Source organism: Bos indicus, chromosome 2 (assembly GCF_029378745.1).
Source record: "Bos indicus isolate NIAB-ARS_2022 breed Sahiwal x Tharparkar chromosome 2, NIAB-ARS_B.indTharparkar_mat_pri_1.0, whole genome shotgun sequence".
NCBI classification, from domain to species: Eukaryota; Metazoa; Chordata; class Mammalia; order Artiodactyla; family Bovidae; genus Bos; species Bos indicus.
Window position 1 is genome coordinate 47,358,082 of NC_091761.1, and position 25,047 is coordinate 47,383,128.

The window sequence follows — 25,047 nt, forward strand, 5'->3', positions numbered from 1 at the left end:
TCAATGAAAAGTCCATAAAGTCATTAAAATACACCAAGGTAAAGACTTCTAGATTCAACAAAGAGATCAATAAATATTTATTAAGTGCCTTCTGTGGGTAACACCCTGAGAAGTACAAGAAGCAAAACATGAATGGGTCTTGGCTCTACACCTGCTTTACAATGTCATTAGACACGGGATCAAAATTAATAATAATCTGAGGGACTTCTGGTGGCGTAGTGGATAAGGATCTGCCTGCCAATGCAGGGGACAAGTGTTCAATCCCTGGTCAGGGAAGGCTCCACATGCCTCAGAGCAACTAAGCCCACGAACCACGACCACTGAGCACCTGCGCTAGAGCCCGTACTCAACAAGAGAAGCTACCACTCTCTGCAACCAGAGGAAACCCACACACAGCTACAAAGACCCTGCACAGCCAAAAATAAACAAAAATTTGTAAAATAAATAAGAATCTCTTAAAAATTAAAAAATGATCATCTAAGGCAAAAAATTATGAGATCACATACAAAATGAATGCTACAAGAGTTCGCAGTGGAAGAAACTGTGGCTGGGGCAGTGAGGGAAAGAAAGTTCTGCACAGGAGCACGGGGGAGAAAAGCAAGAATGAGAGAGAGAATCTCTTCAAGCTTTACCCCTGGTGGTTCAGGCGGTAAAACATCAGCCTGCAATGCAGGAGACCTGGGTTCGAGCTCTGAGTCAGGAAGATCCCCTGGAGAAGGGTATGGCAACCCATTCCAGTTCTCTTGCCTGGAGAATCCCATGGACAGAGGAGCCTGGTGGGCTACAACCCATGGCGTCACAAAGAGTCAGACACGACTGAGTGACTAAGCACGTACTTCAAGATGACATTTCTTAAAAAAAGAGAAATCTAGGAACTCCATCTGCAAAATCTTCCTCTCAGCATACATCTCCACAAGAAATGAACAAGACTTTAAAGGAAAAACAATCACCCCAGTTTCAAAAACAAAAAAAGAATTTCTGAGATTCTGAATTTGGACTCACAGTTAACTGCACAGAAATTCATTCTTCATTCATCTCTGTTGGGTTCTGGGCTTCTTTGGTCATCCCCACAATCTATGGCCCTGCAAGGAGGGGAGAGCCCACCTAAGAGAGCCTCCACCGGCACCCGAGCCAGGTGGGCGGGTTCCAATTGAATTGACCTGGGAGCCTTCTACTCAGACGACAAAGGATGATACAGGCTGCAAGAACTGTCACTCCCTTTAGTTACACATTTCTAAGTAGGAATGGGAAGGGTCCTAGCACATGCCAACTCAAGTCCCAACACCCTTCAGCATTTGGCAGTCTTCGGTTCTGTACCAAACTCACTGAAAGATACACAAAAGAATGTTCATAGCCGCTCCATCTATATTAGCCTCGAAGTGGAAACTACCCAAACAGTTACTACCAACAGTTACTGGATAAATAAATTGTGGTATATTCATATAAGATACTACAGGTCAATGAGGATGAACCAACTGCAGCCACACATCACAACGTGGACCAATTTGACAACCATCATGTTGAACACAAGAACTCACACAAAGAGGTGAACATACTGTGTGGTTTTATGGATCTAAAGCTTAAAAAAAAAAAAAAAAAACTAAAAGTCAAAATAGCAGTTATTCTGAGGCACAGGGAGTTAGTGACTGGGAGGGACTTCGGGGGTCCTGAAAATGTCTGGTTCCTAGCCTAAGAGGTGGTTACGGGAGTGTTTACTTTATATAAAAAAAGAAAAGCTATATACACTTATTTTCTATATGAATGCTTTATTTCAAAGAAAAATTTATCTTAAAGAAAACTGAAAAGTGTTGTACTAAAGGATTATAGTAAGATAAAAAAAATTTTCAATTTACCCCAGATTTACAGTTGAAGAGCTACATGTGTATTCGCATCCACAACCATTTGTTTAATATACTTTAGTAGTGTCATAAAATTAAGGAAGGATAACCATAAAATTAAGGATCTCTGCCTTGCACACAGATCAAAGGGATGATTTATTACTCCACTTCATTAGTTCTGGTATGTCACCCTTAGAAGACGGAGAAAGAGAAGAGCATGGAAAGGAAGAAGGTGGAGTAGGAGGGAGAGGAGGAGAAAGAAAAGAAACAGCTTGAGCCTCTCTTTAAAACCTCTGAAAACATAGGGTCACCAGAACATGTTCTAGGACTGAACAATTATTGGTTAAAAAACCGTTACCAGACAAGGGGCAGGGCTAGATGTCCCCAGTAACTCCCACTCTATCCAAACCACAAGCTGGCTCAGGAAACAGCAAATCGCCCTGTAGGCTGACCCCAGCTTAGATGTGTAACCAACAAGCTACTATCCATAGATACGTCACTATCCAATGTCAGCCATCAAGTATAGAATTTTCTTCCTCATCAATAATTGTAGCATACATCTTTCCTTCAATTTAACACAAAGCAGATAGAAAACCCCTCCTTCCTAGCCCCTCAGGCCAGCTCTCAGAATGAACGACCACCCCCATAGCATTTGGAGGTCACGGTTTTCTGATGACTGTGAAAATGAGGAGGAGAGGAGGTCTTCAAGAGGAAATGCCTTTCTAAGGCAGGTACACGATGAAGTCCTTTGGCAATGCCGGAGCCTTGCCTCTGGTCTCCTTCCGCAGAGAAAGCCTGCCTTGCAAAGAAAGCCTGCCTTCCGCTTCGACCAGCACCTGCTAGTCCCTGGGGCCCTTCACAAGGACTGCGGCACAACCTTGGCAAAGATGCTGGGACTGTTTGGGCAGGCAAATGTCTGCCTCTGGTGCTTAAGAAGAGTCGACCTGACTCCAGCAGAGACCCTAAGTAAACTGTCACCTGTCAATCACTTGACCTAAATACCCCAGCCACTGGGGGAAAATAGGAGGGAGGGGGTAGTCTGAGCATGCTCAGTAATCGGGATGACATCATTTAATCAATGCTGAGGCCGGGAAGGCTGCATCAGCAGCCTCGAGCAGGCTGCCAGGAACGTGTCAGCGGGGATCGGGAGGCTCCCATTAACTCGGTCCCTCCCCACGGGACTCGCATACAAAGAGGGTACCGTCAGCTACACACGCTGGGAACAGAGGAGGGGGAAGGGTGGGGGTGGGGGCGGGGAAAGCTGGTTTATTTCATTTGACATATTCCTTTAAGAACTAAAACCCAAAGGTATTCCCTCCCCGCACCAGCAGCCGCGCTGCAGAAATGGAGCCAAGTCTGGGGAAGGGAAACTTGGGAAGGGAGATCAAAAGCGAGGGGGCCCCAGCCACACAAAGTAACTTGTTCTTTGAGTACAGAGGCTATTTGGCTTCGTTTGGGACCCCCGGTCCCACAGATGCGGGTGGGCGTACAGCCTCCTCACCGCCCAACATGAAACACACCCGAGGGTCTGCGGACACCAGGTGGGGGTCGCCCCACCGGGGAAGAGTGAGACTCGAGGTCCAAGTCAGGACAGCCTGGGTTGAGAGGAAGCAAGAGGAGACATACGAAGCCTCCGGGAGAGGCCACCAGTGTTCCCCCAGCCCCCGCCTTCCGCGTGCAGAGCAAGGTGAAACGCCGCGGGGAGCCAATTCGACACGGCTGTGGGAGCTCGGTGCAGAGGCTAGGATTTTTCCAGTAGCTTTTTTCCTTCTTTTACCAAAACTGTGAGAAGAGGCAAAGTGCTCGATAAATCAAAACGATACCTGGAATCATTTGTGGGTTACAGAGCTCATACTTTAAGGGGAGTCTGAGCTTGAGGATAACGCGAACACACTACCCACGCGACTTGGCCAGGGCGGGGAACAATAGACCCACTCGGGCCCCCACCCCAATAACAATGGCGGCGCCGAACCCTTGCTCGCCCCCTACCCCCTCCGCCGCCACCTGGGGCCGCCCCGGGGCCTCCAGTCGACCCTCAACTCGCCCAGGAGGGAACTACAGGGTGGGGGATTCTCTTCAAGTCCACCCTAGAGGGCAGCTCCCAAGGGATGTCCAAAGGGGCTGCCCGAGCATCTCTGCCCGGCCTGGGGCATCGGGGCGCCGGGCTGGGGCGCGAAGCATCAGGGAGGCCAGACTTCACAGCCACTTACCCCGATCACCACGGTCTCCTCGCCTTTAAATTTGGGGATGAATTTGTCCCCGCGGAGGATCTCTGCTTCGTTTAGTGGCCGGAACCGGCACATCACTTTGATGCTGCATTCGGCTGGATCCGCCATCTCGGCCGGCGGCAGGGAGGGGGCGCAGGGACGGGTGGGGGGCCGCGGTTCGGCACAACGAGGGAGAGTGGTTGAGAACCGCACCGCCCCCAACAAGGCCGCCTCCCGCAGCCTAGACGACGCTTCTCAGCAGGTCATCGCGAACTCGGCTGGCTGGGCAGCTCCGGCCGCTCCGACACCTTGTAGGTGGGCAGCCTATTAACCTTTGGCCCAGCCGGCTGCAGACCTGCCTTTCCTGACCCTGCGCTGCGCCCCAGGCCCACCTGCCCACGACCACGCGGCGGGCGGACGAGGCGATGCGCAGGGAGCCAGCCTCTCCCTACTCAGACCTCCCGGGCTCCTGCGAGCTCAGCCATCCTGCATCAGCACCAGCGCGCTCGGTCGCCTCCCCGACCCGCCCCTTCGCCCCGCCCTGCCTGGGCACAGCCCTGGTCGGTTACGTCACTGCGGGGATCCGCCCCGCCCTCGCTCAGGCTCCGAGAGCGAAGCATCCTGGGACTTGTAGTCGCTGCACCTGCGGGTGAGAAGACTTGGATGCTTGGAGTTGGCTTTAGGGGATAGCGGCGGTGCCTAGGGTGACGCTTCCGAGAACCTGCAGATCTTGGGTGGCTGCCCAAGTCGATAAAACGATGAATGTCACATCCAATATTCCCGGTCAAAATCTCTATAACAAGGTCTATATTATCTCCTTACATCTTTTCATGATCCCACAGGAAAGTCCCCTCTTAAGACCGTGTCCAACCAAACAGTTATGGAGCATTTTCTTTGTGCTCAACAGTTTTTAAGCGTTGTGAGGAAATTAGAAGGGAATTGAGATTTGCATGGATTTTGAAGCCAGTAATTCCTGAAAAAGCTTGTTCATACATTTTTTGGGGGGTCAGGAACTCCGTTAATATGTGATGAAAGTTAGGGACCTTTTCCATAACGGAAACAAAGGCAAATAAACCTGTACACACCCACAGATTTTTTTCATGCTATTTTAGAGGGTCACCCTTGCCTGGAAAATCCCATGAACGGAGGAGCCTGGTAGGCTGCAGTCCATGGGGTCGCTAAGAGTCGGATACGACTGAGCGTCTTCACTTTCACTTTTCACTTTAATGCATTGAAGAAGGAAATGGCAACCCATTCCAGTGTTTTTCCTGGAGAATCTCAGGGACGGGGGAGCCTGGTGGGCTGCCGTCTATGGGGTCGCACAGAGTCGGACACGACTGAAGCGACTTAGCAGCAGCAGGGACAATCAAACCCTGCCTTTAACACCCAGGTTAAGAAACTCTTAATTACTAGTATTTATTGTATAGTTTTGGAGAAGAAAATGGCAACCCACACCAGTATTCTTGCCTGGAGAATCCCATGGACACAGGAGATTGGCAGGCTCCAGTTCATGGGCTCACAAAGAGTCGGACACAACTAAGCAACTAACTGTTGTATAGTTTACACACCCTCTCCCTAACACCTATTTATAATCCTGTAGAATGAACAGATACATTATCAAGTCCAAAGTCCTTTGCAAACTACATCCAGGTCCCACGATCAGATTTCTGTCTACTTAATTAGCCTCATCTCTTACTGCTTCTTGTCTTGACATTTACACTCTGATAAACACCAAACTACTTGTGGCTTCTTCTATTTAAATTTACCTTTTGCTCTGCTTGCTTCTTGTACTTTGTTTAAGCATTTACTCTCCTGAAGTCAAGCATTCATGCCTATCAGTAAGTATGTATACTAGGGCTCTTACCATGGAAGGTGATAGAAATCCACCCAGAGCCACTGAGTCTAAAGGAGAACTTGGGACTTCCTTGGTCCATTGGTTAAGATTCAGTGCTTCCACTGCAGAGGGCATGATCCCTGGGTCAGGAAGATCCCCTGGAGAAGGGAATGGCAACCCACTCTAATGTTCTTGCCTGGAGAATACCATGGACAGAGAAGCCTGGCGGGCTATGTCCTTGGGGTAGAAAAGAGTCGGAAAAGACTTAGCAACTGAGCACACACAGACAATATAGGCTTTAGATCACTATAGTGATAATCCTCTTGCAAATTATAAGTGTATCAAATTAACAAGCTGTATACCTTAAACTCAAGCTTCCCTGGTGGCTCAGTGGTAAAGAATCTGTCTACAGTGCAGGAGATCTGGGTTCAATTCCTGGGTTGGGAAGATCCCCTTGAGGAGGGAATGGCAACCCACTCCAGTAGTCTTGCCTGGAGAATTCCATGGACAGAGGAGCCTGGAGGGTTACAGTCCATAGGGTCACACAGAGTTGGACAAGACTGAAGTGGCTAAGCAACAGCAGCAGATACCTTAAACTTACACAACATTATAAGTCAATTATGTTGCAATAAAGCTGGAGAAACAAACAAATTAGTAATAGATTTCCCCAGGGGAAGGAGTAAAAGGTGGGGGGAGGCATTGAGGTCCCTGGTTAATTCCCTGACATCCATCCCACCCCTCCCTACTGAAAAGCTAGAACACACTGTGGACCAATGTCCCCACCTCTGGGCATGGCTTTGGTTAGTCTCATCAAAATTCCATACTCAGGGATGGGCAGGATGAAGCCAAGGAGATAGAGGAAAAGTTTGCCAAATTTTTGGAAAGACATTCTATTTCCTAAAATTTCTCTCCCTGTCTGGAGGATAATATTCCACATTCAATTGCTACTGAAACATTTTGTGACTGTGTGGAGAACAAAGCTTAGGATGAAGCCAAGCTCTGGACAACAGAGCCAATAGACCAAAACTCCTGGGTCTTTGATTATATGATCAAGCCACCGAGATTGAACAACCCAAAGCACACCCTTCTCTAGACTTCTTTCTTGAGCCAGTAAATTTGCCTGTTCAAGTCAGCTTTCTGTGAATCGCAGCAAAAGGGTCTTATCTGATACCGGAAGATATGCAGGGAAGAGGTGAGCAAGGGACAGTCTGAAGGTCAGATTAAATTTACATGCCCAGGACAGTGAAAAAACCCATGTGACCAGAGTGAAATTCATGAGCAGTTACATCAGAGGCTAAGTGAAACAAGCCAGAGAAAGAAATACTGTATGATCTCACTTACATGCAGAATCTAAGAAAAACAAACCAAACATATAGATACCGAAACCAGATTGGTAGGTTGCCAAAGTGGGGGATGAAATGGGTGAAGGAAGTCAAAAGGTACAAACTTCTGGGACTTCCCTGGTGGTCCAGTGGCTAAGACTCCAAGCTCCCAATGCAGGCGGCCTGGGGTTTGATCCCTGGTCAGGGAACTAGATCCCACTTGTGATAACTAAAGATCCCACATGACACAACAGAGACCCAGTACAGTCAAATAAGTAAATAAATGTATTTTTTTAAAGGTGCAAACTTCTAGCTATAAGATAAATAAATCCTAGAAAAAAATTTATGGGTATATCAAAGAAGAAGGGAAGGGTGGGATGAATTGGGAGGCTGGGATTGACCTATGTATATACACTACTGATACCATGTATGAAATAGATCACTAATGAGAACCTGCTATTCAGCACAGGGAACTCTACTCCGTGCTCTGTGCCTATGTGCATGCTAAGTCATTTCAGTTGTATCTGACTTGGCAACCCTTCGGACCGTGGCCCACCAAGCTCCTCTGCCAATGAGATTTTCCAGGCAAGAATACTGAAGTGGGTTGCCATTTCCTCCTCCAGGGAATCTCCTCAATCCAGGGATCAAACCTGTGTTTCTTATGTCTCCTGCACTGGGAGGCAAGTTCTTTACCACTAGCAGTGACCTAAGTCGGAAGGGTATCTAAAAAGCAGAGGATATATGTTTATGAATACCTGATTCACTTTGCTGTGCAGCAGAAACTAATACAACATTTTAAAGCAACTATACTCCAATTAAAAAAATGTTTTTAAGATAAATAAGTCCTAGAGATATAATGTACAGCATGGTGACTATAGTTAACAATACTGCATTGCATGTTTGAAGGTTGCTAAGAGTAAATCTCAAAAATTCTCATCATGAAAAAAATTTGTAACTATGTATGGGGATGGATGTTAAATAAACTTACGGTTTCACAATACATACATATATGAATACAATGCTATATGTCAATTATATCTCAATTTTTAAAACTATTTTAACAGTGAAGGGAAAGGAAACTGATTTTTAGAAAAACTTCTTGAACCACTCTGGCCCACAGAAGCCTCTTCTCTCTCAGGCTGTCAGTCCTTTGATTTTGTACCTGAGCTCAACTATCTTGCAGTGACATTCCTACTGTGGTCTGGTTCAGTCCTCTAGTTCCTTTGTCTACATAGCATTTTTCTTTCTGCTAAATATGTCTTGCTGCCTTATCTATGTTGTGGAAATCATGCAGTATTTATGTGCTTTATAAAAACATTTTCTGGATCATCGGTCCATGCCCACCGTGATCACAATAATGGCAAGGACAAATGAATGAATACATGAACCTGGAAATAATGATCTTGCCTTGTAGGTGGAGCCCTGGGCTTAGGACCTACAATTTTTAAATAGAATTTGGAAGCTCATTTTCTCTTCTTTTCTTTCTTTTAAGTATTTATTTTGGCCAGGCCCCACAACATGTGGGATCTGTTACTTGAACCCAAGTCCCTACACTGACCACACAGAAACCTACCACTGGACTACCAGGTAAGCTCTTGGACCTGCATTTCCATTCATTCTGCTGCTAACAAGTTCTGTGACTTTGGGAACGATATTCAGCTTCACTGAATGATTTTTTATACCATCTGTTGAAATGGTGCTGAAAATATCATCTCTTCTGGATGAGTGAGAATTGAAAGAGAAGTATGTGCCCAAATGCTTGGAAATAAAGTCCAGGAGAAGTTGTGAAGAGATTGGGAGAATCACTGCTTCTAAGAAAACATGAGAAGAAGAAAGAAAAGTATGTATTAGTACAAAGGGAATTATTCCAAGGCCCAGCCTAAGAACAGGCTCAAAATGGCAACTCAGTAAATGTCTTTCATGCATTCATGCATTATTTACTCATTTATTCAACAAACGTGAATTTCCCATTGCAGCAATGAATCCCTGAGGGTCCTGGTAAAGGCACCATCTGCTTCAGGGCTGGGTCCAGTCCTGCTGTCCTGAATTTTGCTCATGGTTATGTGAAGAGGTATGGGGACTTCCCTGGTGGTCCAGTAGCTAAGAGTCTGCCTTCCCAATGCTGGGGGCCCGGGTTCAGTCACTAGTCGCGGAACTAGATCCCACGTGCCACAGTTAAGAGTTCACATGCTGCAATTTGAAGATTGAAGATTAGAGCATCACAACTAAGACCCAGTGCAGCCAAAATAAAGTTAAGAGGTGCAATACGCTTTCAGGACAGCGCCTACTCCACTGCTATCCTTCCTGGCCCAGCAAAGCCTTCTTGAAGCTGGAATGTAAAGGCCCTTTGAGGGCAGTTAATGAACTGAGGAATTACGGGTAAAGGCACAAGGAAAGGGCCTCAAACAGATTCCAAGTTCCCCAGCCACTATTTCTTCCAACACCTCCACAAGTAACACCTGCTTGACCCTAAAACTTCAGTGTTGAGATGAGACAGAAAATAAATAAGGAATTCTCTGAATCATTCGGGAAAAAGTGAACAGTCTCCCTTTGACTGACTTTAGCCTGATAGAAATCAAGGCATGTGAATCCCACCCCATCCCCCCTTGTCTCTGGAGTGATCAGAGTCATTTTCTGAACACTCTGCTTCTCTTTCAGCTCAGTCCTAGATAACAGTTTCTATCCCAGTCTCCACTGCCAGTGAGAAGTGCAAATTGAAGCAATTATCTGGATTGTTCAAGGGAAAAAAAGCCTCAGAAATCCTTCTGCCTGAGTGATCTAGGTAATTGCTTCAATTTTCACATCAGCTCCCCATCTTAGGCAGTCACTGGGATTGTCATTTAACTTAAACCCTGGGGTCTGCAGGTTCTGATGTGGGTTTAATCATTTCTGATGGCCTGCGCCCAGCTCCATTCCTGTAAGTACAAAAAATATCTGGCCCTAGTGAAGATTAAAAACCAAATGAACAGGTGGAAATGTTTTTTAGTGTTTAAAATCCCTTTAAAACTTGCAAAAAAATAAGTCTATTTCCACGGAATGGAAAATCAGAATATCTTTTAAACTATAGCACCTCAAGATGTCCAGATAACCCAGCTCTGCGGGGAAGAAGCAAAGACTCACTTCCTTTTGTCATGACATTAGCTGATCTGAAAGAGAAAGCATGTTTTCTTGCCTGTTTCCTTGGAGAGGAGCTGACATATCAACTGAGATTTATTTTACTAGATTAAACCTTTACTATTAATTCCTGCAGGAAAAAAAAAAAAAGAGAGAGAGAAAAAATCCAGGGCACTGGATGAATAAGATGGATAACTACTGACTCTAAAGAGGGAGAGGAGAGAGAAAAGCCAAACTCTTTTATGTCCTAGGGGTGGAGGTAGGGACCCACCTGTGCAGGACTCTGGCTACCAGGCACTAGGCCTAGTTAGGAGTCAAGATACAGGAGGTGAGGGGAATGGGGGCCCCTGCCCTTCTCCGGGCTGGCAGCACAATCCTAGTGTGACCTGAATGTCAGTGATTGCCTCATTTTTTAGCAACTGTATCTAACTTCATGCAGTCCCTACTTGGAGACAGAGTTCAACACTGCTGCTGCTGCTGCTGCTGCTAAGTCGCTTCAGTCGTGTCCGACTCTGTGTGACCCCATAGAAGGCAGCCCATCAGGCTCCCCCGTCCCTGGGATTCTCCAGGCAAGAACACTGGAGTGGGTTGCCGTTTCCTTCTCTTCAACATTGCTAGTTCCTCTAAAAATCCACTCTCAGGAAAGCATTAGAAGTAATTCAACTTTACTGAAAATGTAACAGGAATCACAGATTAGGGATTTCTATTGCACACTCCACAGAGAACTATTTAAAAATCAGACTCATGTCTCCGAAGTTCCACCTCCATCGTGCACCAGGGAGGGTCTCTTCATCCCAGCGCCCATGCGAGCCTGATGCAGAGCTAGTCCGTGGTGTCCCAGCTCCATTGCAGCCTCTAACTTATCAGTGTGCTCGGCAAATATATGGGGCTTCTCTAGTCAGCAGCCCCATCCTCCTCAGATACCATCAGAAAAGGAATAAATATAAACACATCTCCTATCACCAACAATGGAGAAACATAGCAGCATCCTCAGCAAATCAACTCATTGTAAATATGTTAAATAAAGACCAAGAATTCCAAGATGGATGTGGTTCCTATGGAGGTTCTCCTTTACCTTTTGAAACAGTGAGTGAGATAGTTTTCTTCAACAAAAGTCAGAGAAAGTACCCAAAGATGAGAAGCCTTTTCTTCAACACTGGTATTAGTTACCTACTGCTGCATAACAAATTACCCCAACAGCTAGCGAACAACATTCACAGTGGGTCAGGAATTGGGCATCCCTTAGCTGAGTCCTGTGGCCCAGGTTTCATCTTTCATGCAGCCATGGTGGCAACCATCTCTAGGCTCAAACTGGGAAGGATCCATTCCTTGCTCATTCTTGTGGTTTGGGGCAGGATTCCATTCCTCTTTGGTTGTTGGCCAGAGGCTACCCTTTGTTTTTTGTCCAGTGAGCCTCTCAAGAGCTGTAGATATCATCAGAGCAAGTGAGAGAGAGAAAACAAGACCAAAATCACAGTCTTTCATAGCTTAATCTCATCCAGTGATGTTTCCATACTTCCCTGATTAGATGTAAATCACTAGGTCTAGCTCACTTCCAAAAGGAGGAGATTACACTTTGGTGTGATTATCAGGAGGCATGGCGCATTGGGGGCAATCTTAGAAGGCTGCCTATCACAATAACCAATAAATGAATTAGCTGTCACTTACCTGTAATTTACATTGAAATAGGGCAGAGAGTAGACCTAAGGAGTACAACTTTGGAAACAGACCCTTCACTCAAAGAGCTTCAGTCTAATCGGGAGACAAGATATACAGAGATTAAAAGAGAAACTGCCATTCTAAACAACAAAAAACTTAAGATGGCTCCTATCAAAGGAAAAAATATACTAAACTTCATAAAAATATAAAATGCTATATATCAAAAATCATACACAGGGACTTTCCTGGTGGTCCAGTGGTTAAGAATCCACCTGCCAATACAGGGTACACAGGTTCAATCCTTGGTCAGGGAACTAGATCCCACATGCCTTGGGGCAACTGCACCACAGCTACTGAGCCTGCACTCTAGAGTCCACGCCCTGCAACGAGAGGCCACTGCAATGAGAAGTCCACGCACCGCAACTAAAGTACACTCAGGGCAGTGAAGACCCAGTACAGCCATAAAATATAATAAACAAACAAGTAAATAATCAGCTAAGGAAGGTGTTGCAACATATATGACAAAGAGTCGATATCATTAATAAAGGATGCTTACTAATCAATATGACAATTGTAATGTACAACAGAAAAAAAAAATAGCCAAGAGCATAAACACTCAAGAAACAAAAGAATTAAATGCATGAAAAACTATTCAGCCATATTACTAACCAAAGGAATGCCTAGTAAATCGGCAAAGATTATGAAGAGTAACAACACCCAATGTTGTAACGCAAAGAAGGCAACTTTCTCTTACCCTACTGATAGGAGGGGAGATATGTACAATTCTTCTGGGAGGGCAACATAAATCAAACCCTGAAATGTGTACAGATGCAGACTTCCTACTGAAAGTGACAGAAATACCAGGCAAGCAAGCATTTGTACCTTCAGGGAACAAGAAGTGCAAACTTGAAAGGAGACATCTGAGAACTAAAATTGGAAAAGTGCATTTATGCCAAATTACTGAGAGCCTTGGGCCACAGGTGGTGATGTCTGGGTGGCATTCAGCTGACAATGGGAAATCACTGGAGGTTTTTAAGGAGAGGAGTGACCAGGTGAGAAAAGAGTTCTAAGTCCAGTTAGCAACGCCAATGAGATACAAATCCAGGGAAAGAACTGGAGAGATTCATCACTCTCTCATCCCATGGATCCACTTTGGCTTCACTGTACAGCAGAGCCAAAGCAATAGCCCTTCCTACTGAATGGGGATCAGATGGTAGCTTCAGCCTTTTGGTCTCACTCACAGAGGCCTGAACAACAACTATGTGTTGTTTCTTGCCAATCTATGACTCACTGCACATTTCTGCTGACCTGGCTGGACTCTCTCACATTTCAGGGGATCAGCTGGCTGTCAGTTAGTCTAAGATGGTCCAGTCTCCTCTCCACGTCTCTCCACGACCCCAGGAAACAAGCCTTGGCACGTTTTCACAGTGAGGTAGAGTGACCAAGCCCAACTATGTAAAAGATTAGGTACAAATGTGCATGTACTTTCCAAGCCTCTACTAGCCTCATACTTGCTAACACTGGCCAAGACAGAGTGAGAGAGAACTGCAAAATCCCAGGGCAAGGCTGTAAATATGAATTGAACAATGTCCCCCTCAAATTCATATGTTGAAATCCTAATTTGACCATCTCTGGAGATGGGGTCTTTGGAAAGGTAATTAAGGTTAAATGAGGTCGTAAGAGTAAGGTCTTAATCTGATAGATTGTGGCCTTAGAAGAAGAGGAAGATGCAACTGTAAATGGAATTGTTACTTGAATTTCTCTTTCTGATCGTTCATTGTTAGTATATAGAAATGCAACAGATTTCTGTGTATTAATTTTGTAACCTGAAACTTTACCAAATTCATTCATGAGTTCTACCAGCAACCTAAATGTCCATAGACAGAGGAATGGATAAAGAAGATATAGTACATATATACAACCTAATATTACTCCACCATGAAAAAGAATGAAATAATGCCATTTGTAGCAACATGGATGGACCTAGAGCTTGTCATGCTGAGTGAAGTAAGTCAGACAGAGAAGAAGAAATATTGTATGACATCCGTTATATGTGGAATCTAAAAAGAAATTATACAAATGAACTTATTTACAAAGCAGAAAGAGACTCACAGACTTGGAAAACAAACAGTTGTTGGAAGAGGGGATGGGAGGAAGAGACAGGGAGTTTGGGATGGACATGCAGACACTGGTCTATTTTAAATGGATAACCAACAAGGACCTACTGTATAGCATATGGAACTCTGCTCAATGTTATGTGGCAGCCTGGATGGGAGAGGAGTCTGGGGGAGAATGGGTACATGTGTATGTATGGCTGGGTCCCTTTGCTGTCCACCTGAAACTATCACAACATTGTTAATCAGAAATACTCCAATACAAAACTGAAAGTGAAAAAAAACCAAAAAAATGAAGTGGAAGAGAGAAATACCCTCCTCTCTCTCTACCATGTGAAGGCACAGTGAGAAGGTGACCATCTGTAGCCAGAGAGCGCTCACCACAACCTGACCCTGACGGAACCTTGATCTTAGATGCCCCCATCTCCAGAACTGTGAGGAAATAATTTTCTGTTGTTTAAACTCCCCAGTCTATGGCATTTGGTTATGGCAGCCCAAGCCGACTACGGCGTGGACACACAGAGGCCGTTTACTACCATGAGGAGGGCGGAAGGAAACAGAAAGCAGGGAGGAAGGGAGGGGAGGAGGGAGGGATACTTATTCTTAAATATGTGTAGGCAGGGGTGGTATGAATTAGGTGTTTGGGACTGACATATACATACTACGATGCATAAAACAGATAACTAATGAGAACCTACTGTACAGGGAACTCTACTCAATTCTCTGTGGTGACCTAAATGGGAAGGAAATCCAAAATAAGAGGAAATATATATGCATAGCTGTAGAGCTATATATATGCATTTGCTGTAGAGCAGAAACTAACACAACATTGTAAAGCAACTGTACACCAGTTAAAAAGCATGTGTAAAGTTGGGAAAATGAATACACTCCATCCTCTTTCATCTGAAAGTGGGCCATGTGCCCTGCACACATCTGCAGTCTCCATCTGCGAGCAGGGTGCGGTCAGAAGGTGAGGATCAGGATCAGGGAGCAAGAAGGGCCTTGACACTGACTCGATTTATTTCAAAAAGACACTGAAATGGTTTGGGGATTTTCCATGCGTGGGACAAAATAAATTGTGTGAAAGGTTCCTGTTCTGCCTGGAGGCCTCTCATCACGGCCCACTCTTTGCCTATCTTCTAAATGTCAGGTAAGCCTGAGGAGTCTTAAAAAGCAAAATGTGTCTTCCTATTTAAAAAAAGTTTGAGGATACCTACAGGCCTCCCTGCCCTAAAATATAAATATTAAAAAATGGCTCTAATGAGCAAATCTACATATATATATATACACACACACACACACACACACACACACACACATATATATATATATATATATATTTTTTTTTTTTTTTTTTGGCCACACCACCAATGCATGTGGAACTTTCCCTACCAGGGAATCCTGCACCCCCCGCAGTGTAAGCAAGGAGTCTTAATTATTGGACCACCAGGGAAATTCTACTTTAATATACTTCTGGGATGCTGATCCGAGGGCCTCGGTTTCAGTGTTAGCTGGAGAGAAAGAAGCGTCTCCAAAGCCAGAGAGGAGCTCAGCTGCTGCAGCCCACAGTAGCCCAGACCATGAGACTGCTCTTAAAAATTAAAAAAAAAAAAAAAATATATATATATATATACTTCTGGTTGAGTTATTGGAAGATCCAAATCAAAGGAAAATATTTATACTGATTGTAAGACTCCACCATAGGAAACTGTACTGCAGAGCTTTAAGAATTTTCAACTCAAAAATAATATGTATATTCTTGCTACCACAGGAGCTACTAAGATAAGCAAGGGATGGCGCCTGCCTTCCTAGAATTTACCGCCCAGGGGAGAAACAGAGACCTGGAAAATAACTGAATCTGGGGTTTCAGAGGAGTCAACCTGTCATGGTCACAGAGTAAGGCCATGTCCTTGTGGAAGAGAGGTGGGGTCTCCACTGCCAGACCCCGGAAGAGCGTGGCAGGCCTCGGGCAGGTAGGAGAAGGCTCCAGCTTCTCTCAGGGCTCCCTGCTTGGAATCCTCGACATCAAGGGGGGCCAGTAGTGCTGGGACTTGAGACAGCCGGGCTGCATGAATGCAAACTCCTGTGTGTAACCACAGCTCCCCTTCTGTGTTCACGTGTCAGGAGTGAGAGAATGGAGGCTGAGGAGCGAGTATTGCTTCTCTTCCTCTGGGGGAGGGAGGTCAGCTCACCAAGGAAGGGAGGGAGGTGCCTCAGTCACCCAGGGAAGGTCACTCCTGGCCGCTTCATCCCAATACCTCTACAGCATATTGGGAGCAAAAATGATGCATCTAGATGGAAATATGATTGGGGGTTGGAGACTGAAATGGGGGAAGAATCAACGTCAGAAATAGACACTGAGAAGAGTCTCCAGCAGTGGTAGAATTAAAAAGTAGGGGATGATGAGGGTTAACAGAAAACTGTAACAAGTGGTATCTCTGGTAGATTTGACAGATAAGAAGCAACATCTTCTGTCATTTTGACTTGTCATCATCTAGAAATGCCAACTCTGTAAAGATCCCACCACACCCGCCAGCAGAGACCACCCAACCCTTGGGTGCCACTTCTCTGAGGACCAGGCTGCCTGCACTCACCAGTCTTACCACCTCCAGGCAGAAGTTTGTCTCTGGTGGAAAAGCTTGGTAGGATGAAGAGTTTCCCAGAAGCAGAGCCCAGGGTGGGCAGTGCCATGGTAGGGGTTTCTTGAAGAGTGAAGGGAACAGATGAGTGAGGTGTGGTAAGGCCACAGGAGACTGGCTCTGGAATGGTCCCAAGAGGAAACTCTGACACATAATTACACCCCCGTGAGGAAGGGGGTAGTCTTTTGTATCCCGGTATTGGTCAGTCACTGGATGTGAGGAGTCCTCTCTCAGGTTAAGAGCAGGTCAGTTCTCTACAGAGGAGCTCTAGAGAGCTCCCAGCACCGGGGGAGGGGAGCGCAAGCTGGTAAGGGGGTATGTGTGGGGCACCAGGGCGTCCACAACGGAGGCACATGCTCCGCAGAGAGAGGGACCTGTGAGTGTGCTGTGTTCAGAGCACAGTGCTGGTGTGTAAACGACGAGGCTGTAAGTGAGCACGGAATGAGATGATGCAGGAGAAAACAGTCACCTGTAAGACGCCAGCTACATGTCCCAGATCTCACAGGTCTGATGTGAAGACCAGATGGCGCACGAGGGACAAAATGTTACTCTAGAAACTAGAAGAGCTATACCCAGGGGCTAATAATTCAAGATTTGTTTTTGATATCATAAATCCATGCAAGAAGGACTGTGGATTAGGAATTACATTCCAGGCACTGTGCTGGGCATTAGGGATTCAGCAAAAACAAATATGCTCTCACGGAGCTTATGGTCTAGTGATGGCAACGGACACACAGTTCCACAGATGCCTATTGAACTGCAATTGTGGCAAGTATCAATACTTTGGAAAGAAAAGTGCAGAGTGTGTGGTGGTGGTGGCTGGAGCAAGTGCCATTTAAACTAAGATGGGAGGAAGGATGGGGATAGAATTTGAGGTAGATGTGACAGGGGAAAGGATGGCAGTGGTTTTGAGTAAAAAAAAGAGAAGCTTGTGGTTCTGGAGCAGGTAGATAAGCAATGGGGCTGGATAGTTCAGGGATCAAAGACTGAACCATGAAGATGTGACTAGATAGATTGTTAAGTGGATAGATTCATGGATAAATGGGTGGATGGATAAAGATAGAATAGATAGAATCTATCTGTATATAAATATATCTGATTATTGATCTGTAATCTATCTAATAGAATTTATTATATCTGCTAATGCTGTCATAAACTGAAAATTGGGATTCATTTTTCTCCTCTTACTCCCTTTTAGATGACCAGACATATGTTTTCAGTTGATACTAACATTTGTTACAAATCATCACCATCAGGCAGAGGACTAGATTTCAGATTTCAGGTAGGATGTTTTTAATTGTTCACCCACATCACTAAGCCCAGTGCATTCTTTCTGCAAAATATCGTTCCTGACAATCTTATGGTTGCCAGGGGAAAGGGTGATAGGAAGGGATAGTTAGGGAGTTTGGGATGGACATACACACATTGCTGTATTTAAAACGGATAACCACCAAGGTCCAACTATATAGGACAGAGAACTCTGCTCAGTGTTATGTGCCAGCCTAGATGGGAAGGGAATTTGTGGGAGAACATGTAAATATCTGGCTAAGTCCCTTCGCCGTTCACCTGAAATTGTCACAGCATTGTTAATCAGCTATACCCCAATATAAAATAAAAAGCTAAAAAAAATAAAATGAAGTATAGAAGCAATAAATAATTAAATATTGTTCCTGTATGTCCCTCCTTATACATGCCTAGCAATTATCCTAGACTAAGCTCTCTTGACATCCCACATAAATTACTGCAGGAGCTTAACTGCTTTCTCTGCACCATATACTCTGATCTCACATTTATCTGTCCAATGGCCACTCTAAAACTTAATTCCATTTTTACTATTCCATATATTACACATACATAAGGCAACATACAAAAATGAGAGGCACAACTACAGAGAAAGGGAAAGCAAAGTTATACACAATTGCAGGAAAAAAGATTACTACCAACACCACCTTCAAATAATGAGTTAGCTACAAAGCTAATAGACCAAATATACAAGTTCAATAAAGTGGTCAGATGAAGAATAAGTGGATGGAATCACTCATTTTTTTCTGCCCATCAGGAATATTCAGCTTCATAAGGAAGATGAAATGTCATTAACAAGAGCTCAGGGTTTCAGGTAAAGGTGGAAAGAAACAGACACTTGCCTTATGTAAACAATAGAGAAGGGGCTGTGACCCAAAAGTCTATAAGCAATAAATGCTGGAGAGGGTGTAGAGAAAAGGGAACCCTCTTACACTGTGGGTGGGAATGCAAACTAGTACAGCCACTATGGAGAACAGTGTGGAGATTCCTTAAAAAACTGGAAATAGAACTGCCTTATGATCCAGCAATCCCACTGCTGGGCATACACACTGAGGAAACCAGAAGGGAAAGAGACACACGTACCCCAATGTTCATTGCAGCACTGTTTATAATAGCCAGGACATGGAAGCAACCTAGATGTCCATCAGCAGATGAATGGATAAGAAAGCAGTGGTACATATACACAACGGAGTATTACTCAGCCATTAAAAAGAATACATTTGAATCAGTTCTAATGAGGTGGATGAAACCGGAGCCTATTATACAGATTGAAGTAAGCCAGAAAGAAAAGCACCAATACAGTATACTAACGCATATATATGAAATTTAGAAAGATGGTAACAATAGCCCTGTATGCGAGACCACAAAAGAGACACTGATGTATAGAACAGTCTTTTGAATTCTGTGGGAGAGGGAGAGGGTGGGATGATTTGGGAGAATGGCATTGAAACATGTATAATATCATATTTGAAACAAGTCACCAGTCCAGGTTTGATGCACGATACTGGATGCTTGGGGCTGGTGCACTGGAACGACCCAGAGGGATGGTATGGGGAGGGAGGAGGGAGGAGGGTTCAGGATGGGGAACACATGTATACCTGTGGTGGATTCATTTTGATGTATGCCAAAACCAATACAATATTGTAAAGTTAAAAAATAAAATAAAATTAAAAAAAAAAAAAAAACAATAGAGAAGGGCCCAAGCTCTGGAGCCGCACTGCATGGGTTTCAATTCCAACTCCACTTTATCACAGGTCAGTGAACCTCCTGTGCCTCAGTTTACTCATCCATAAAATGGGGATGATAATCATACTACCTCAAAGGTTACTATGAGGATTAATAAAATAATACACATCAAGTATTATGTGTTAGAGCAATGTGTAGCAGAATAAGCTGTATAGAAGTGTTTGCTGTTATTTTTATTTTTTATTATTAGCTCTTAGCCAGCTGTCACCTGCCCTGAAATTTTACCTTAAGCCTTGAGTCTCACAAATCCTTCCTTGAAAACAGTCCTGTGATCTCCTAACCTCCATCTCTTGATTAAAACAGGGGTTCAGTGCAAGTCCAAGACTCAGGCACCATGCTAGCTCTCCTATCATTATTGGCCCCTTTTTAGTTAAGGGTATTTTCTCCCAAATCGACCAAATTTGCAGTGATAGATACCACTCAGCAGCCAGCAAGGATGACATTTTACTATATTCAGTTCTAAGTTTAGCTCCTGGGAACTAGTCTCAAACACCTTCATTTAGAAGAGGATCTTTGCTGTATATTTGCATTTATAAAATTTCCATTTGAATGTAATTCTAGGTCCAAAATAATTACAAGGGAGATTTTAAATGACAAAAGTTGTTTGTTTTTATCCTTTTCATTATCAAGTTCCAAAAACTATTAGGATCCAGGTCTCAGCTTGGGCATGCCAGATACAGACGTCCATTACCTTCACATTCCAAAGGTTTTAAGATACTGTAATGGCTGCATCTGGATAGTTTGGCCACTGGAACATCAAGATGACAAAGAACCAAAGTTATCTGCTACCTGAAGGCCGCAAAGTATGCGGCAGGGCCTCTAAGCTAAAGATGAGTAAAAGAGATTACCTAGTGCCTGGAGAATCCCAGGGACGGGGGAGCCTGGTGAGCTGCAGTCCATGGGGTCGCACAGAGTCGGACACGACTGAAGCGACTTAGCAGCAGCAGCAGCAGTGTTGTTTTACTGTCTGTTTATTTCTCCTTTGTTACTCTGAGCTTTCAATTATCTTCAAAGAATATCTTCTAGCCTCTTCTCAGCTGTGCCAGATGGAATTAAGGGAATAGTTGAATGCTGTATGGCCTCATACTTGGTTTGAACCCTCAAAAGTAAAGCAGTGGTCCCCAAAGTCAGCCCATAGGTAATAGTGAGAAAGCTGCAGGAGAGAAGTGAATCTCAGAGAGGCGATGAGGGCTTCAAGGTCTGGTTAGCACTCCTCACTTGTTGGTTCATCCCCTATAGTTGGCCTTAGATGATCTGGACTAGATTTTATTAGGCTAGCCATCTAATTCCTTTCAGTCTAAAACTAAGTAGTATTGATCCAAGGAGGAATTTATATTAGGTATCAGGGCTCAGGGAATTAGAGGTAAGTGTTAATGAGAATTTAAAGGAAAGAGAGACCATTTCTAGATGTTGAGGGGTCAAGTACAGTTTCTTAGAGGAGGTGACATTTGAGAGATATTTGAAAACAGTGGCTTCAACACACAAGGATTCATACTCACTGTAAGAAAGCAACCTAGGACTGATATGGTGGCTCTGGGAAATGACAAAGGACTCAGTAATGACAGTGAAACGTTTCCTATGTTTCTACTCTGCCATCCTCACCATGTGACCTCCACCCGTAGAACTGCCTCATTGTCCAAGATGACAGCTAGCACTCCAGCCATCAAGACCATGTTCTAGTCAACAAGAAAGATGAAGGCTCACAGCCTGACTGAACAACCCCCTTTAAGCAGTTTTCTTCAAGACACAGGCAATACATCTACTTACAACTCAAAGATAGAACTCATTTGGCTACACCTAACTGTTATATAGTCTTTTATCTGGGTACATTGCTGCCTAAAATAACATTGGAATTATGTGCTTGAGGAAGAAGGAGAAAATGGCTATTAAATCAGAGACCAACTCGTGGTCTCTGGCACAGGAATTCTGAACGTTTCTAAACAAAGTAATGATATCGATCAAAATACCCCAAAGAAAATACTTTATCAATGGGGTATAAAACCGGTTGGTGGGAATTTCACTTCCAGGATGGTATCACTAGGAGCTAGTAGATCCAGTCCCCAGTAAAACAAGCGAAGCTGATGAAAATCATTTCTAAAACAATCATTTGAAATCTTTGGAAATTGTCCTAAGGGCATACAACAAATGAAGAAACATTTATTCAAGAAAATATATTAACCTTGATAAGAACAATAGGATAAATATTTATTCAAGAAAATATATTAAACTTGATAAGATATGTCCAAGGCATATGAGCCATGACCTATGTCCTTGCTTTTCTTATCCCATCTCAGCTTGATGGAAGCTCTTCTCAAAAGAGGTGTGATCAAGAAGACAGGACTTCTTTCCCCTCATCTTCCAATCAACGGCTGTTGTATTTCACTGGGAGAGGCAAGCCACTCTCCCACATATCTCATTCCATTCAACTCCAGGTACAGGCGCTAGATTCTATTGAAAGCTTTCCTACTGTCCAGCTTTAACACTTAGTATGGAGGTTCTATCTCAGGCTTGACAAACCAAAAACACAGGGGCCTCAGTCACCCCCATCCCAGTGCTCACTTGTAGGGCAGCAGCAAGCCAAGAAGACTAGGGTCTACCATACCAGCCATTGCTGAGTTGTGGCTCAGAAGTTTGCCCAAGGGAAAGGCAGCCCATAAGAAAAGAGCTCAAAGCTCTCATCAGGGCTTCCATGGTGGCTCAGATGGTAAAGCGTCTGCTTGCAATGCGGGAGACCCAGGTTCCATCCCTTGGTCAGGAAGATCCCCTGGAGAAGGAAATGGCAACCCACTCCAGTACTCTCGCCTGGAAAATTCCATGGATGGAGGAGCCTGGTGGGCTACAGTCCACGGGGGTAGCAGAGTCGGCGACTTCACTTTCTTTCTTTCAAAGCTCTCACCAAAGAACTTTATTTAAAACAGAGTGTGCAGTAGTTCAAGCCTAAGAGTGCTGTAGAAAACATTGAAAGCGAAAGTTGCTCAGTCGTGTCCAACTCTTTGCGACCCTATACAGTCCATGGAATTCTCCAGGCCAGAATACTGGAGTGGGTAGCCTTTCCCTTCTCCAGAGATCTCCCCAACCCAGGGATCAAACCCAGGTGTCTCGCATTGCAGGCAGATTCTTTATCAGCTGAGCCACCAGAGAAGCTCAAGAATACTGGAACGGGTAGCCTATCTCTTCTCCAGAGGATCTTCCCAACCCAGGAATCAAACTGGGGTCTCCTGCATTGCAGGCAGATTCTTAACCAGTTGAGCTACCAGGGAAGCCCCTTATAGAAAATAATGGGTCCTTTTAATTAAGAACAATAAGCTTAAACATAGGCTAACTAGTTCACCAGACAGAACTATGGAAAGACGCTGATAGAAATAGCCCAACTGGGGGTCTAAACAAACCTCAAAGTTTGCCTTAAAAAACTGGTCTTGCATAAAAAAACTCTGTCGTGGCAGAATAGGAAGCTCCAAAAATCTGTCTCCCCACCTGGACAATGACTATCTAGCAGAAATTGTCCAATAAAGCAATTTTGAAGTTCTGGAGTCTACTGATAACCTAATATTCCAACTTGAGACAGTGGGTAAAAAGAGAGAGAGAAATTAAACTTCAATTTGGCAGAAGGATAAAAGTAATAAGGATTAGAATAGAGATTTTTTAAAAACTGAGAACAGAAAAGCAGAATCAATGTAATCAACCAATAGTTGATACTTCAAAAAGATAAAATCAACGAACCTTTACCTAGACTGACCAAGAAAAACAAAGAGAAGGCTCAAAGTACTAAAAATCATAAATGAAAGAGGCGGTTATTACTACTGGTATTGTCCCAATTTACAGATGAGGAAACTGAGGCTCAGAGAAACTAAGGAACCTGTTCAAGATCACACAGTAGCAGCACTGGACTTCAAACCCAGGGCTATTTGGTGGAAGGTCTTGGATCATATCATATGATGTGATCTCTTTTCTTGATACACAAGGTGTAGTCCATGGACCGGCAGCATCAGCATCACCTCAAAGTTTGCTCAAATGCAGACTCTCAGGCTTCACTCAGATGTGCTGAATGCAGAACCTGCATTTTAACAAGATCTACCAGGAAGTCAAATGCATTTAGAATATAAGAGGCACTGCTCTATCTCGTCTTTAAAAGACTTTGACAAGTGTCCGCTCCAAAGTCCAACTGCCTCACTTTACAGATGAGGAAACTGAGGGTAAGAGAGGGCTAGTAAAGTGTCCAGTATTCCTAATTCGATGTCTCTATAAACAATGGAGACCATACTGCGGACTCTGGCCCATGTGCTGCTGAGGCCAGAAAAGGCAGTCACATCATGGGAGCTGTCAGTCAAGAATGACACTAAAATTCAAGAAAAAACACTGTCCCATCTGTCACAGGAGAACAACAGAGAGGCAGCTGCAGTCTCCCAGGGTCCACCGCCCTTGTAAGAGCCACGGAGATGCTTCCCCAGTCCTGATGTGAGCCCCTGGACGTTCTCACTTCTTTCTTTGCCTCTTCAGGGCTTGCCTATATGCTGTGCACACAGTGGGCACACAGTTCACAGCTGCTGACGTCACTGACAACAGTGGATAGGAGAGATTTGCACAGAGAATGAGGCCCCAACGAGAAGGGGTAAGCTGCAGACAAAACCTGCACATTTGCCTGGGGCAGCCGTGCCAGGCTTCCCTCTCCCATTCACCTCCTTTAATATTTATTACAAAGTCTTATGCTGCTTCAGCAACTCCTGGGCTTTTCCAAATTCTTTAACTGGAGTGCTGGTAAGTGTGCCAGCACTTTACTTTCTTGCATTGACCCCATTTCCTCTTCAATACCATTATTCCTGCTGAAACTGCCAATGTGTTTTTGGCTTTGAGCACTAATGGACATTGCACATCTGAGCCCTAAAGGATCAGCAAAAACTCTCTTTTTGGCCACAGCCAAGCACCTGTGCCCAGTTCTTTCCATCTCCTGACCCCCAGGCTCTGCTTCCACTGGCCACTTGCACTTACCTACTGCCTCCTTTCAGACTCTACCCTCCTCTGGACAACAGTGGGGTGAGCATCCAGGGAGTTCCTTTCGACTGCAGAGGGAAGGTCAGACCAAGTGACCAAGGAGATGAAGAAGCCAAGAGGACAAAAAGGCCTGCAGAGCCTCAGACCCAGCCCACCCTCCACTCTGCCTGAGTCAGGAACATCCCCCGGTCACAGACCCATGCTGGCCAGCCTGACCCCACCCCTGCAGAGGAGGGAGCCTAGTGAGGGGCTTGCCTGTGCACCCAGCCCCATTCCTTTATAC

At 44.6% G+C, this 25,047-nt stretch overlaps 1 protein-coding gene across 4 annotated transcripts in view; it reads right to left on the bottom strand.

Annotated features, from left to right (window-relative positions):
- KIF5C (kinesin family member 5C) overlaps positions 1 to 4,572 on the bottom strand; it is a 159,910-nt gene extending 155,338 nt beyond the window's left edge. For all 4 annotated transcript variants that reach the window (XM_019972986.2, XM_070768201.1, XM_070768206.1 and 1 more), the window contains exon 1: positions 4,049 to 4,572. In XM_019972986.2, the coding sequence (XP_019828545.1) occupies positions 4,049 to 4,174 (126 nt within the window). In that variant the 5' untranslated portion in view covers positions 4,175 to 4,572. The remainder of the gene's footprint in view (positions 1 to 4,048) is intronic.
- Between the last annotated feature and the right edge of the window lie 20,475 nt (positions 4,573 to 25,047).